Source organism: Maylandia zebra, linkage group LG8 (assembly GCF_041146795.1).
Source record: "Maylandia zebra isolate NMK-2024a linkage group LG8, Mzebra_GT3a, whole genome shotgun sequence".
Classification (NCBI taxonomy): Eukaryota; Metazoa; Chordata; class Actinopteri; order Cichliformes; family Cichlidae; genus Maylandia; species Maylandia zebra.
Genome location: NC_135174.1, coordinates 22,600,709 through 22,613,964, shown reverse-complemented (window position 1 = coordinate 22,613,964; position 13,256 = coordinate 22,600,709). Strand labels below are relative to the sequence as shown.

The following is a 13,256-nucleotide window of genomic DNA, read 5'->3' as shown; positions in this document are numbered from 1 at the left end:
GGAGTCTACATGCTAAAAGGAAAAAAGGTCGTTAACTTTTCACAAACGGCGAACAGGGGCGTTTTAACCCAACTCATGGAACAAAGGCAGAAATAACGGTCTGCAGTCGCCGTTACAAGTAACCTCCTGTCCACAGGGGGCAGTGTAGCGTTAAAGTGACTCTTGGGACAGCCAATCAGAGGAAGCCAACACGGGCGCAAAGAAAGGGGAAAAGGAAGGGTCCTTGCCGCCATTTCACGTGAAAAACAGCGCGGTGAAAGAAACGAGCAGAGCGATACTATCAGAAAAACAGCGAGATTTCAAATTCAGTTCATCAGCTACAGCTTTAACTAGCATTGTAGCGGATTAATAGCACGCTAGGGTCTAAAGGTTTTTGTCCTAATTGGCCTGCTTAGTTGTCTGGAGAAGAAAATGAGCTACGGAAGGCCGCCGCCAGACGTTGAGGGGATGACCTCCTTAAAGGTGGACAACCTGACTTACCGAACTTCGCCGGAGACTCTGCGCCGAGTTTTTGAGAAATACGGCCGTGTGGGAGATGTGTATATCCCGCGGGACAGGTACACCAAGGAGAGCCGAGGCTTCGCTTTCGTGCGGTTCCTCGACAAGCGCGACGCCGAAGACGCAATGGACGCCATGGACGGCGCGCTGCTCGACGGGCGGGAGCTTCGGGTTCAGATGGCTCGATACGGAAGGCCGCCAGACTCCATGTACAGCCGGAGAGGCCCTCCGCCACGGAGATACGGATACGGACGCAGAAGCAGAAGGTAATTTAGGTCGTTAGTTTAGCGCAAGGGACTGTTTACACTAAGCTGTTTGCAAAGCACATGGTGACCTAAACGAAAGTAGTTAGCATTCTTCCACTATTTATGTTTACCAGCCAAAGATTGCCTGGTAATCCTCACTGACAAGGTGGCTAGAGCGCAAGGTAGTTTACAAATGCATTATTTGGTATAAATAGTTGTTGGTAACTTAAATATATTGTTTAGTCGTGAATGAAAACAGAAAAAAAATACTTTCACTTTTTCCTATTTAAAAAAAGCTGTAGGACCTTTACTGGCTAAGTTGTTATATTGTTTCTCTCTCTCTTTGTCTGTAGCCGTTCAGCCAGTCCTCGCCGTCGAAGACGTAGCCACAGCCGGTCCAGGAGCAGAAGCCGCTCTAGATCTAGGAGCCGCCACCACTACAGCCGCTCCAGGTCCCGTTCCTACTCCAGGTCAAGGTCCAAGTCTAAGTCCAAATCCAGAACCCCTCGGCGAAGCAAGTCAAAGTCGCCCTCCAGATCTCGGTCCCGCTCCAGGTCCAAGTCAAGGAGTCGAACCCCAGCTTCCAACAGAGGGTCCAGGTCAAAGTCGAAGTCCAGGTCCAGGTCCAAATCCAAGAGTAGACCTAAATCCCCAGAGGACACCGGAGCAGAGTCTTAACCCAAATGCAGATGCAACATGACGGTATAAAGGGGAAAGGGTGGCTTATATTATTAGTTTCAATTATACTAACTAGGGTGGTAATCAGCACCAGTTGGGTTTGTGTTCTGCAGTCTTTGACATTATGGCCATTTACATACAAAGGTCTGCAGAATCCCTGATATTTGTGTTATTTAAATAAGAGTTGGACTGTTGTAGCCAACAGTCCTAGTTCTGTGTGTGCTTTACTTTGCTTGCATGTCCAGCCAATCTAAAGCATGCACAGGCAATGGGAGATTGGGATATTTGTTGAGTATGTATGGGAGGGAGTGGGTGGTTGGGACGTGTGGGGGGGTGCTTCACTCAAAACGTTCACCTAAATGTGGAATTCTTTCCTCCAAGCTGCGGAGTCCTGTTTGCAAAGGGAGGAGGAGATGGGGGTGTTGCAGTGTGAGAGCAGTTAGTGTGTGACCCGCCCATGTGACCTGCCTGTTGCTGAGAGCGATGGCAGGTACTAAGGAGCAGGTCAACAAGGCAACGGTGGTTGCTATGGAGCAGGTCGTCATGGCGGTGGTTCGGGCTGTCAGTTGGTGTATGAGGTGGTGTGGTGAGGTACGTTCACAGGGACCACAGGCAGATGCACTGTGGTGTCCTCCGCCTCTCACAAAGGGAACGGACCCCGAGGTTTGTTTTTCAAATATGCCCGAGTGTAAGAGACTTGTTAGAGCTAGTTTTGGGGAGAGGAAGCGTGTTTTTGTTTTTTAACTATTGTGACAATAAATAGAAATGTTAGGCTTATTAAGAGAAATTAATGTCCATAGAGCCAGTTTGATGTGTCAGGAGAAAGATCAGTACAGAATTACATGTTATAATCCAGGTCAGCTGCAGGAGTTGATGTAACTTCTGGGTTTGGCTCTTGCTAACTCTGTTCTGTCTTTCCTTCCAGATCTCAAATGATTGATGCTATGCTGAGGACATCAGGAAGAGTCTCAGATTGAAGTGGACTCAAATATTGCCACTGAATGCAGACTCAAAGGTTATTGGAACTTGGTCTAACATGTTTTAAATGTCTAATTTGACTTGATCTACCTAAACAAATTCTGTAAATTTGGCATGATTTATCATTGTTTGTAAAGCTGAGCTTATTCAAAGGTATTTGTGAGGGGTTTTTTTTTTTTCTTCCTTCATTTAAATTTTCTTTTTTCACTTTGATTTTTACACTTAATTACTCTGAACTAAAGATTTTCCTCCAGTGAAAACCCTTGTTTACACACCCTTCCCAGTTAGCTATGGAAAGTTTGAAGTTGCTTAAAAAAAAAAAAAAGAGGGGGGGTGTTATTCAGTGTATTTACAGCTATGTTTTACCACTCTTACTTGGAAAATGGCTTGTTGTTCAGTGACAAGCAACCCACTTAATTTGTGACTTGCTAATCCAGCAGCATGCATTTTTCTTTTCTGTCAATTTTTTTTTTCTGTCTGGTTAAAGTTGCTTTCCTATGACTCTAACCCTCTTTCTTGTGTATCTTTTGTGCACTAGGCGCAGTTGTGTAGCAGTTGAATAATGCTGGTTAGCTGTTAAGATGCGGTGCAGTGCGGTGGTGACATGGTGTGGCGTGTTGCGGTGCTGAGTGCCCGGTGTGTTCCGGGGCTCGACCCTCCGCTGCTGTTTGCCGGTTTGTAAGCTCACAGGTGTGGCAGATCATCCATCCTCTCCTGTCTTGTGACTTCACCTTCCCTCCATGTGCTGTACAGATCCTCTTCTTTCTTTTCTTTTTATTCTCCCTCCTCCCCCCCCCCCCCCCCCCCCCCCCTTGCTCCTCTCTATGGTTTATCAACTGTTGATAACTGGTCTTGGTCTTTGAAAGTGGTTCCAGTGGGACTCTTAGTTGAAGGGTTTCAAGGGCAGTTCTGCCTGCTTCATGATGTGTATTGCATTCCTCTGTGAACCTCTCAAATGTCTTGTAAGTGCTTACGGTGAATGCTAATAAACATTTTTGTTTAAAATAAATTCATTTCTCACACTTTGTGCTTGTTTAGAGTCTATATTGCTGCTGAGCAATATAGAACTCCAGTTAAAAGCTACAGTGTTCGACTTTTTTCTTTGTTTTTTTTTTTTTTTGTTTTTTATTTTTATTTTTTTGTGCTTCCACTGACTGTGCCATTTATTGGGAACAGCAGTCATTATCAGTAAAGATTTTCAGTGGTTAACACGTCTGCCTCGCATGCAAAAGTTCCTCAGGACGTGCGACACCCCCAGCCTCAGCTAGGTGGTGTTGTATCCATAATCTGTCACAAGTCAAAGACACTGATCCATCGATATCTGACAACTCAGTGTTTATATCAACAGACGGTTTTGATTTAAGATACTTGATAACAATCTGATGGGTGTTTTGTTTTTGTGTGTGTGTGTATGACCATCATCACTGTGTAGTATGTTTTAATTGTTAGCTAATATCTATCTACAATAGAAATGCGACACTTTGTCTTGAAAGCATTGCTAAGCCTGTGGAAATATGCTAAAATGAATTGTTCACACAAATGGGAAGGCTGGGGTGGCATACTGACACTACCTCAGAGGATAAATACAGCAGTCGATAACCTTCAAAGCTGGCTCCATGTTACAGATAAACTATTGGGCCCAAAAACCTGATCTGTGGACTTGCCTATAAGCAGCTGATAAATAACTGAGCCAATATAAACACTCCCAAGAGGAGCAGGAGTTGGTGGTCTTGTAGCAAATAAATGATTTAAACTTCCTTTGATGTACATAATTTTGAATTTATATCAAAACAGAAAATAAAATTAATATAAACAGATATTTAATGTTTAATTATGCACTCTGAAATGGATTTGGGTGTAAAACATAGGCTCCATAATTAATCCCAGCAGTTGTTGATGGGGTGCTTATAATTGTAAAACCATAACAATTATAATGCTTCATGTAAGCCAAGATGGGCATGGAAAAGTTAAAGTGGGTGAACTCTGCTAAAGTTAATGTCAACATTTTATTTTGCAACTACAGTTTTGGTGGACAATTTGTCATTTCTAGCAGAAAAGTTTATCAAACAGGAGACTACACTGGTGCTCAGGGTAGTTGTAAAACTATTTACCATCATTTACATTAGCAACATCTATGTTTGTAAGTTGATCTTTAGTCTGTATATTATTCATTTATTTATTAAAAAATTCAAACTTAAAAGTTGCAGGTGCACACTGTAGTTGTTTGTTGTCGGAGGGATTGATGATGGATGGGTTTTCCTTCAAGGTCGGAAAAGTAAAAGTGCTGTAATGGCTTAAATTTGCATTCCTACTAATGGCCAGTAGGGGGGGCATCTTGACCAGTATCAAAGGGTTGTATAGAATTATTTATACAGAATGTATTTGGCTCGCTTTGTCTATAACCTTAGAAACACTCTCTTAATGAGTTTATGATCTCATTTTATTGGTGGGTTTAGACCCTTTTTGGGGTCTATAGTGCAGATTCAAACACACTTCACGAAACATTAACAAAGAAAAGACTACTTTGTTCTGTACTGTGGCCACCTCTACAGTCTATCCATCCATCTCATCTCATGTAGTTCGCTCTTGGTTCACCTTCCACTTTAATCCGTGATGCAGACTACTTGGAAGGTGCACACTAAGGTAAGAACACCTTATGTATAAACTGTCGGTAAACCCGGCTTGACTTCATCAGCCTGCACCTTAGGCACACGGGCTCTGTCACAAACCATTTTAGTTTCTCGCTTTGTGCGCTAGGACCGCCGCTGATGCGATTAACGGCACAGACGGGCGGCGAGCCGAGACACAGCACGTTGCAGAGGGCCGTGCATGCCCACCTGACAAGCACGACAGCCTGGGGATATAACCGCAGGGATATTCGGCTCACATGGAGTGAGGGGCGGAACCAGAGGATGTGACGTCCAGCTCGGAGAGGAGATTGTACCATACCATCTCGTAAACGCTGCTCGTTAACGTTGATGTTTGGTGGGGATTACTGCAAGCAGCGGGATGGCCGATTGAGCGCATACGGTGGGTTAAAGTGAACGGAAAGCGGAACAGCAGCATTTAAGAGTTACAACACGGGGGCAAGGCACGCCTACAATGGATATAACCTTTGTATTATTTGCTATTATTTCTACGCTTCTCGCCATTGTGGTCGCAACGTCGCTTTTTAACGGCTCTTCGCCTGCAGCAGACTTTGCAAATGCGCGGAGTTATTTCGGACACAGAGATGGTGTGACCGGAGGATTAGATCAATCCGGGCCGAAACAGAATGGCCATCTACCCGATAAGAAAAAGAAGAAGGAGGCGGACGACTGGTGCGAAATCAGCGGGAGCTCACACGATCACTGGGATGTAGTGAAATCTGTGCTTTCTGTAAGTAGCCTGTCTGTAATCCGCCTGTCATTTAGTGTAAACACAGAGGTCTGCGTAGATCTCCCACAATCTGTTTCACAACTATCCCTCCCACTGAGAGACTCAAACCCAAGTATAGAAGCTCAGAAAAACATTTAGATCCTTTTTTCTATGATTCTCGATTTAAAATGACCGTAAACTTAAAGGTTGTGTAAAAAATGCACTAATTCTGATGTATTAGTGTTTACAACGTTACATGTGAATACAATATCAGTACTGATGCATTAACGTGAAATCAGAATTTTAAGGTTGTAGCTTTTCCTCACAAAGATGTTTCACCTTCTTTGTAGACAGCTGCGTATGTCAGCTGATTGGACAGTATTCAGTATAAATTTTGATAAAATGCTTACTTGGAGCCAAAGTTGAATCTCAAATGTGAATAATAAAGGTTTCTCTTATCATAGTAGGTGTATCATTCCTGATAGTTTTTGGCAATAATTCAAAAATAAGAGATGATTTGATCAGTCAAGAAAATGAGAAGTATAAACTGTACCTAGTGGTAGTTGTTTTTTAACTTAATAAAAAAAAACAACTACCACTAGGCCCCTCATTTTGGGTCTGTGTGGGAAATCCAGGATATGCTTACTGAGTGTGTAAATTCATCAGTGACATCACTGTCTGTGAGGAAAACATTGAAAAGTATGGTATGATTCTCCTCATTTATCCCTTAATTATCTAACAGGAGGAAGCACACTCCCACCCTCAATCTGAAGAACTGGAAACCCTGGCTGATTGGTCCAGGCCTGGATCTAGGAATACAATCTTAGAGGCAGAGTCATCATCCAATGCTTCATCAGGGACAGGCCGAAGGTCGCTCATTGGGCTTTCTGATACAGAGCTCCTAAAGTGTGCTTTTTCTTACCCCCAAACTGAAGGAGCATCAGAGAGAGCTGGGATGAATGGTATGCACTTTTACTCACTTGGAAAGAGAAAAATATTTTAGATTTCCTTTTTTGTTTTTGTTTTTGCCTTTGTTTGTTTGTTTGTTTGTTTGTTTTTAATCAAAATTTGATCTGTTTCAGCAGAAAAGGTGGAATCAAATGCAAATAATTCCTTGAAGTACGTCCCAGGAAAGGCACGATCCCACCACTTGGAAAAGATGATGACCAAAGAGGAGCTGGAGGAGGAGCAGAGGTCAGTGAAAACTACAAATATGAAAACCAGTTTCAAGGCTCAGCCTATAGAAAAAGGCAATTTATTAATCAGCAACAAGCAATTATTATTCTCCAAAACTGTCCATCATGATACTTACCTGTACACAACCTGGTGACCAGAAATCTTTTTTATTAAAGGTTCCGTGCAGAACTTTTGATTGATTTAACTGCAGTCTTTAACATGGCATAGCTAGCACTGGTTTGAAGCTGACCACCCCAGCATGCTTGAAGGTGTTGTTCGGAAACACAATCTAAAGCCACATCCATTTTTTGTGTTTTGCCTGTATGTGGAATCTATGTCTTTTAAACAGAAATCAGGCTGTTAGAGCGTTTAAAGGTTCACGTTTAGTGGCTTGCACTTTATTCTTAAAGCATCATAAAATGTTTTCTTATGGCAAATAAACTTATAAAAAACATCTATTTATAACATTGCAAATTAAAATCTCAGAACTGGATGTCATCACTCCTTAGTTTAACATTTGTAACTCTAAAAACAATCTTAACTAAATGTGTGTTTTTCATCTATTTTGCTTTTTCAGCACCCTCCTCCCTCTAACCTTATCTACGCTGCCTCACGTGTGGTTGTGTTTCTTTAGACTGACACTCTGAGCCTTCCATCTTTAGCTCCTGTATCACTGCACAGCTTTAGGCTAGACTGAGTAAGGCGAGATTGAGTCTTTGCCAGGCATTAGCTGATGGATGAATGGCACTCAACTTAAAAAAAAAAAAAAAACATTTAAAGTTTTTTTTTTTGTTTTTGTTTTTTTAGCACTGCTGGGTGAAAAATAATAGTTTTTTTCTGCATGCCCTGCTCTTATCATTGCAGGATATACTTCACCACAAACTTTAACTGTCTGTAATCCTGAAAAAGGAGCAAACTGGGTAAAGTATGACTCATTGTCACCTGCTTGTCCCAGAAGAGTCACTTTCTGGCCATTGCATGAAAACTACTTCAAACTTGACCTCAGCAGTGTTTTCTGACTTTAAGCTTCATTGGCCATTAAGCGACTGATGTAACTGTGGAGCGTTGCTTACCCGATCACACTCTCACTCCTCCTGCTGCCCCTTTATTCCACATTAGACGTGTGATCCTCAGGTGTCACAACAGGTGTTGATTGTATCTCCAGTGTTTGATCCTTCCAGGAATTTCCTCTCCTCTGCCACACGGTGGAGTCAGTGTAATGTAACACAAGGACCTGTGGAGACAAGCAACCCCAGTCATCTCATAAAATATTCAGGAATCAATTATAAGTGATTAAATATTAGACAGTCTGAACTGATACAAAGTCACATTGATGCTGGTAATGTCGTTTTTATTGAAACAATTTTCTACAAGATATGACATTCAATGTCTTTGTGTTTATAACTTTTACCTGTTAGAAGTTCACAATTATTTCTGCTGTTCCCTCCTTTCTCTTAGTTGCAGTAGTAGTATAACATTTGCAGTAAAAATGTTGATGCCTATAGCTCACATATGCTGGTCCAAGTCAGTTGATGAGTTTGTAGCCTTGTAGGTTTTTGTTGTGGTTTCTTTTATCTCTAAGCAAATTTCTGCAGAGCCAAAATTCATGACTGCAAACCATGGGAGGATGTTCAGTCTGCCTACATATGTCTAGGTTGGGAGCAACAACAAAAGGAAACAGGAAGAAGGTGCCATGTTCTGGCCTAGTGAAAACTGAGAATTTACATTCATTTGACAACTATTGCTAGCCTGCACTGACTGTTTGTGTATTCTGCACATGGTACCACTGCTGCATCCCAGAATGCAAAGCATATGGGATGACTGGGGGAAGGTAAAAATCTCAGATTTGCAAATTATATGGTAGCTGGATTGGATTGAGGTCAGATCATGTTCTCACCATAAACAAACTGCTCTGGAGATTGTTTGGAGCTGAACAGAGACCCCTATTTCCAGAGGCTCTTGTTACAGTTGTTTTATTCTTCACTCTAGTCAGATTGCTAAAACTAATCAAAAAATTAAACTGACTTAAAAACTGCAGTTGAGAACACCCTACAAAGCTTTTGCGCTCTTCACTATATTAGAATTGCTACAAACTTTCTGCAGAATCATAAATAAGATTAAACAACCCTGCAAACTATTGATAATTTGGCTTTAATGACTTTTTAGTCCTTCCATCTGGTAAATATTTAAGGACCCAGTCCCACAGACCGATCAACAACCGTCTGGTAACAAATGGTCACTATAGGAAAAGTGCCCTGACTGATTCTGAAGTGGTGACTAGAGGTTGCTTGCTCTTGGTTTATGAAATTGGTCATAGAAAATGTTTATGGTTCAGCAAGCAGATTGCTTTGGGCACTCATAGTTTGCATGAAAGATGCCGACTTGTCTGCAAACACTTGCTCACTACTCACACTCAAAGAAATGCAACACCTGAAAAGAAGAAAAGAAAGAAAAAGCACTTTTTAAAACATGTTTTCAGATCAGCTCACCACAACTTGCCTCGACTCGGATCAGTTGGTTTTCCATTACAATTGAGTACCACATAATGTGCATGGTGGTCGCTATAACAAAGGTGGACGTTGAGGCAATGATATATCTGCTGCACTGGATTATAAGGCGTACTGTCAATTTTTGAGAAAATAAAAAGGATTTTAAGTGCGCCTTATAGTCCGAAAAATATGGTGCCTCATTCCCGGGTTTCAAAAATGCCAATTCTGATTTTCGCTCTCATGACTCATCAAGTGACACCACTGACCAGTCAATCAGCGGCATGCAGTCTGATGACTTCACATTTTACTACTTGATCAGATCGCTTGCAACCCCTGCTGAGCAGGTACTATTTTAGTACTGGTGTTGGCCAGAGGGGCCGATGGCGCGATATGGCAGCCTCGCTTCTGTCAGTCTGCCCCAGGGCAGCTGTGGCTACAACTGTAGCTTGCCTCTACCAGTGTGTGAATGCGAGAGTGAATGAATAGTGGCATTGTAAAGCGCGTTGGGTGCCTTGAAAAGCGCTATATAAATCCAATCCATTATTATTATTATTATTATTATTATTACCTAGTGCCATGTGCTGTGATGTAATGAAAATTCCTGAAAATCATGGCTAGTTGAACCGAGTAGGTAGTAATGGAAAAGGGGCTAATTACTTCATTTCCATGAATTCCTTCCATACTACATGGCGCCCCTTGTGGCAGATCTGTTTGCAACGCGCTCTGAGTTCTACGCTCGCTTCGACACCCTCAACATCAACTATCACAGAGGGATTCTACCAGTGGAGGCAGCACAGAGCTCTTCACTCACTGACATCGACTGAGTTTTATACAAGGTTCTGAGGAGAACTAACCCCTGAAAAGCAGCCAGCTCTGACAATGTCCCCGGCTGTGCTTTGAGGGTCTGCTCTTCAGAGCTGTGGTGTTTACAGACATTATCAATTTGCCCACATGCTTCAAGTCCACCACCATAGTGCCCCTCCCCAAGAAAAAAAACCATAACCTGTTTGAATGACTATTGCCCCATCACACTCACTTCAATTGTAATCTGTTAATCAGGGGTCCTCAATTCCAGGCCTCAAGGGCCGGTGTGCTGCAGTTTTTAGATGTGTCCGTGATCCAACACAGCTGATTCAAATTGCTAAATTACCTCCTCAACATGTCTTGCCGTTCTCCAGAGGCAAGAGACCCAGGGTGAGATCTAAAACCTGCAGGACACCGGCCCTCGAGGCCTGGAGTTGGGGACCCCTGCTGTTAATGTTGCCATCCACACAGCCCTGTCACACCTCGAAAATAAGGATACCGGTGTTCGAATGCAGTTTATAGACTACAGTTCAGCATTCAACACCGTCATCCCAAACAGACTGGTGGGGAAGCTGTGTACTCTTGGCCTAACACTACCCCCCCTCTGTTGCTGGGTCCTGGACTTCCTCAAAGGCAGACCTCAGTTAGTCCACTCCTGTACACCCTCTTCACCTATGACTACGTCCACTCCAAGAGCAAGACCTCCTCCATTAAGTTTGCTGATGACACAACCATCGTCAGGCTGATCACTGGTGAAGAGGAGACTACTTACAGGGAAGAGGTGGCCTAGCTGGCGTCCTGGTGCCTGGAAAATAATCTCTCCTTAAATGCTGAGAAGACTTAGGAGATTATTTTTGACCCAAGGCTGAGGAGAGACCAGCACGCTGCACTACACATCAACAAGACTCGGGTGGAGAGGGTGAAGACCTTCAAATTCCTCTGCACCCTCATCAGTGAGGATATCACCTGGACCCATAACACACGGCAGATCACCAAGAAGGCTCAACAACAACTCTTCTTCCTAAGGAAGCTGAGAAAGTTTGAATTAAACTCCAAACTTCTCAGCAACTTTTACAGGTGCACAGTGGAGAGTATCCTGACAAACTCCATCATAGTGTGGTATGGGAACAGCACCACTCAGGACAGAAAGGCTCTCCAGTGTGTTATTAAAACAGCACAACTCATCTGTGGAGTACCACACCCACCACTACAGGACATTTACAACACTCATTTCAGGAAAAGGGCACACATGTCAAGGACCGCACCCACCCACAGCACACAGTGTTAACACTCCTGCCATCTGGCAGACGCTACAGGACTGTGAAAACAAGGACAACCAGAATAAACAACAGTTTCTATCCACAGGCCATCAGGCTACTGTCAAACTTTAATTATCCATAAATGTAAATTTGCCATTTTTTTACATTTATATTAACCTGTAGATTTGGAGTTTTTGTACATATCTTTACATATACACCTTAATATTGCATACTCTGTATATATTATCACTGTGATTGTGTTCCAACTACTTGTACTTTAAATTCTGATTACACCCACCCATAAGCTACATAAGTTACAAGTGCTACAAAGCCCCGTATTACTTATTTATGACTTTCTTTTAGTTGTGTGAAGGGAACCTGCAATGTATGAATGTATGAGTTTTATTGCTCTGCGTAACCATTTGTGTTTTGCGGTACACATGGCAATAAACTTATTGAATTTTGAATACTATTGCAACATGAGGCCTAGCATTGTTGTGGACCAGCTGGAACCCCACATCTACTGTATATGTGTAGGATCCTACAATGTGTCCAAGAACTTCATCCCAATACCTAACGGTAGTCAGGGTAACGTTATCTAGTCTACAAAGGTCCATGCCTCCCTGCATGGATATGCCTTCCCAGACCATAACTGACCCATCCTCAAGTCACACATGGTGAATGATGTTACAGGCAACATGTTGTTTTCTTAAGCTTCTCCAGACCCACAGTGTGAACCTCCTTTCATTTGTGAAAAGCAAAGGGCAGCGGTGGTGGACCTGCCAATTCGAGTATTCTGTGGCAAATGCCAGTTGGGCTCCACATTGCTCAGGCCACCCTCATGAAGCATGTTTCTGATTGTTTGGTCAAAGACAGTCACACCAGTGGCTTGCTGATTTTTTGGGTTCTGGGAATGCTTATACTGTTCCTGCATCCACAACGGAGCAGATACAGGTCCTACTGATGGGTTAATAACTTTCTACGGCCCTGTCCAGCTCTCATAGAGTCAATCGTCAGTGGCCTCCACCTGTAAAACCATTCCTGTTTTGAGTGTTGTGTGTTTTTGTTATTTGAGTATATTATTGAACTAAATAGTGTAAATAAAGTCTTTGAAAGTAATCCAACATGTCCAGGATTGTTTGCATTTTTCACCTCTCAGTATTTCTTTTGTTCTTTTCTTCCCAGGGTGCAGCATGAGCAACTGACTGCAATCTTTCAGCTACTGAAAGAGAACAAGGAGACTTTTGGGGAGGTGTCAGAGGGAGACATAGAGGAGCAGCTCCGACTCTACTCCATCTGAGAGCCCTGTCGTGTCATAGATGCTCACTACAACCGTTTATTCTTAAAAACTACTAAAAAACTTCTCCAGTACACCAAATGAACTTTTTTGCAGTATTCAACGTGGCTGGACAGTGCTCTCCCAATTTTCTGATTTATTGTGTTTTACTGCTTGGATTTTGTTGTTCTGACCACCTGTCATCCACACGAAGGGAAAACCAAACTAGACTGGATCAATTCTCACACTGAGCAGGTTAATATATGAATGAATCCTAAAAGAAATTAAAGGAATGCTGTTTATTTTACTTTTAAAATATATTGCAGATATAAGTGATATAAACTCTGAGTTATGTTTGTTTCTGAAGTTGGTTGTCTAATAAAACACATTGTTGCTAATATCTGTGTGTGTGGCTTTGTGTGTCTGAATACATTTGTTTGCTTATCTGTCTGCAAGCTGTGGTGTAGCCCATTCCCATCAGTGAGAGCGTGTCAGT

General features: G+C 42.5%; 2 protein-coding genes across 9 annotated transcripts; both read left to right on the top strand.

The window, feature by feature from the left end:
• The first annotated feature begins 224 nt into the window (after nt 1-224).
• srsf2a (serine and arginine rich splicing factor 2a) lies at nt 225-3,181 on the top strand. Of its 5 annotated transcripts, none has more exons than XR_013099900.1 (4): nt 226-764; nt 1,097-2,012; nt 2,347-2,436; nt 2,938-3,181. XR_013099900.1 is itself a non-coding variant. In XM_004556649.5 (3 exons), the coding sequence occupies exons 1-2, from the start codon at nt 412-414 to the stop codon at nt 1,419-1,421; spliced, it is 678 nt and encodes a 225-aa protein (XP_004556706.1). In that variant the 5' UTR covers nt 225-411; the 3' UTR covers nt 1,422-1,445; nt 1,803-3,181. The 5 variants fall into 5 exon arrangements, 2 of the variants coding, with proteins under 2 accessions (XP_004556706.1, XP_004556707.1); XR_013099901.1 differs by having other exon boundaries at nt 227-764; nt 1,097-1,445; XM_004556649.5 differs by having other exon boundaries at nt 225-764; nt 1,097-1,445; nt 1,803-3,181.
• A 1,996-nt stretch (nt 3,182-5,177) lies between these two features.
• Nucleotides 5,178-13,160, top strand: mxra7 (matrix-remodelling associated 7). Of its 4 annotated transcripts, none has more exons than XM_004556641.5 (5): nt 5,178-5,777; nt 6,499-6,718; nt 6,839-6,950; nt 7,797-7,852; nt 12,670-13,160. In XM_004556641.5, exons 1-4 carry the CDS (start codon nt 5,502-5,504, stop codon nt 7,828-7,830), a joined length of 642 nt encoding a protein of 213 aa, XP_004556698.1. In that variant the 5' UTR covers nt 5,178-5,501; the 3' UTR covers nt 7,831-7,852; nt 12,670-13,160. The 4 variants fall into 4 exon arrangements, with proteins under 4 accessions (XP_004556698.1, XP_004556696.1, XP_076743759.1 ...); XM_076887644.1 differs by having other exon boundaries at nt 5,183-5,777; nt 6,842-6,950; XM_004556639.5 differs by lacking the exon at nt 7,797-7,852 and having other exon boundaries at nt 5,182-5,777.
• The last annotated feature ends 96 nt before the right edge of the window (nt 13,161-13,256 follow it).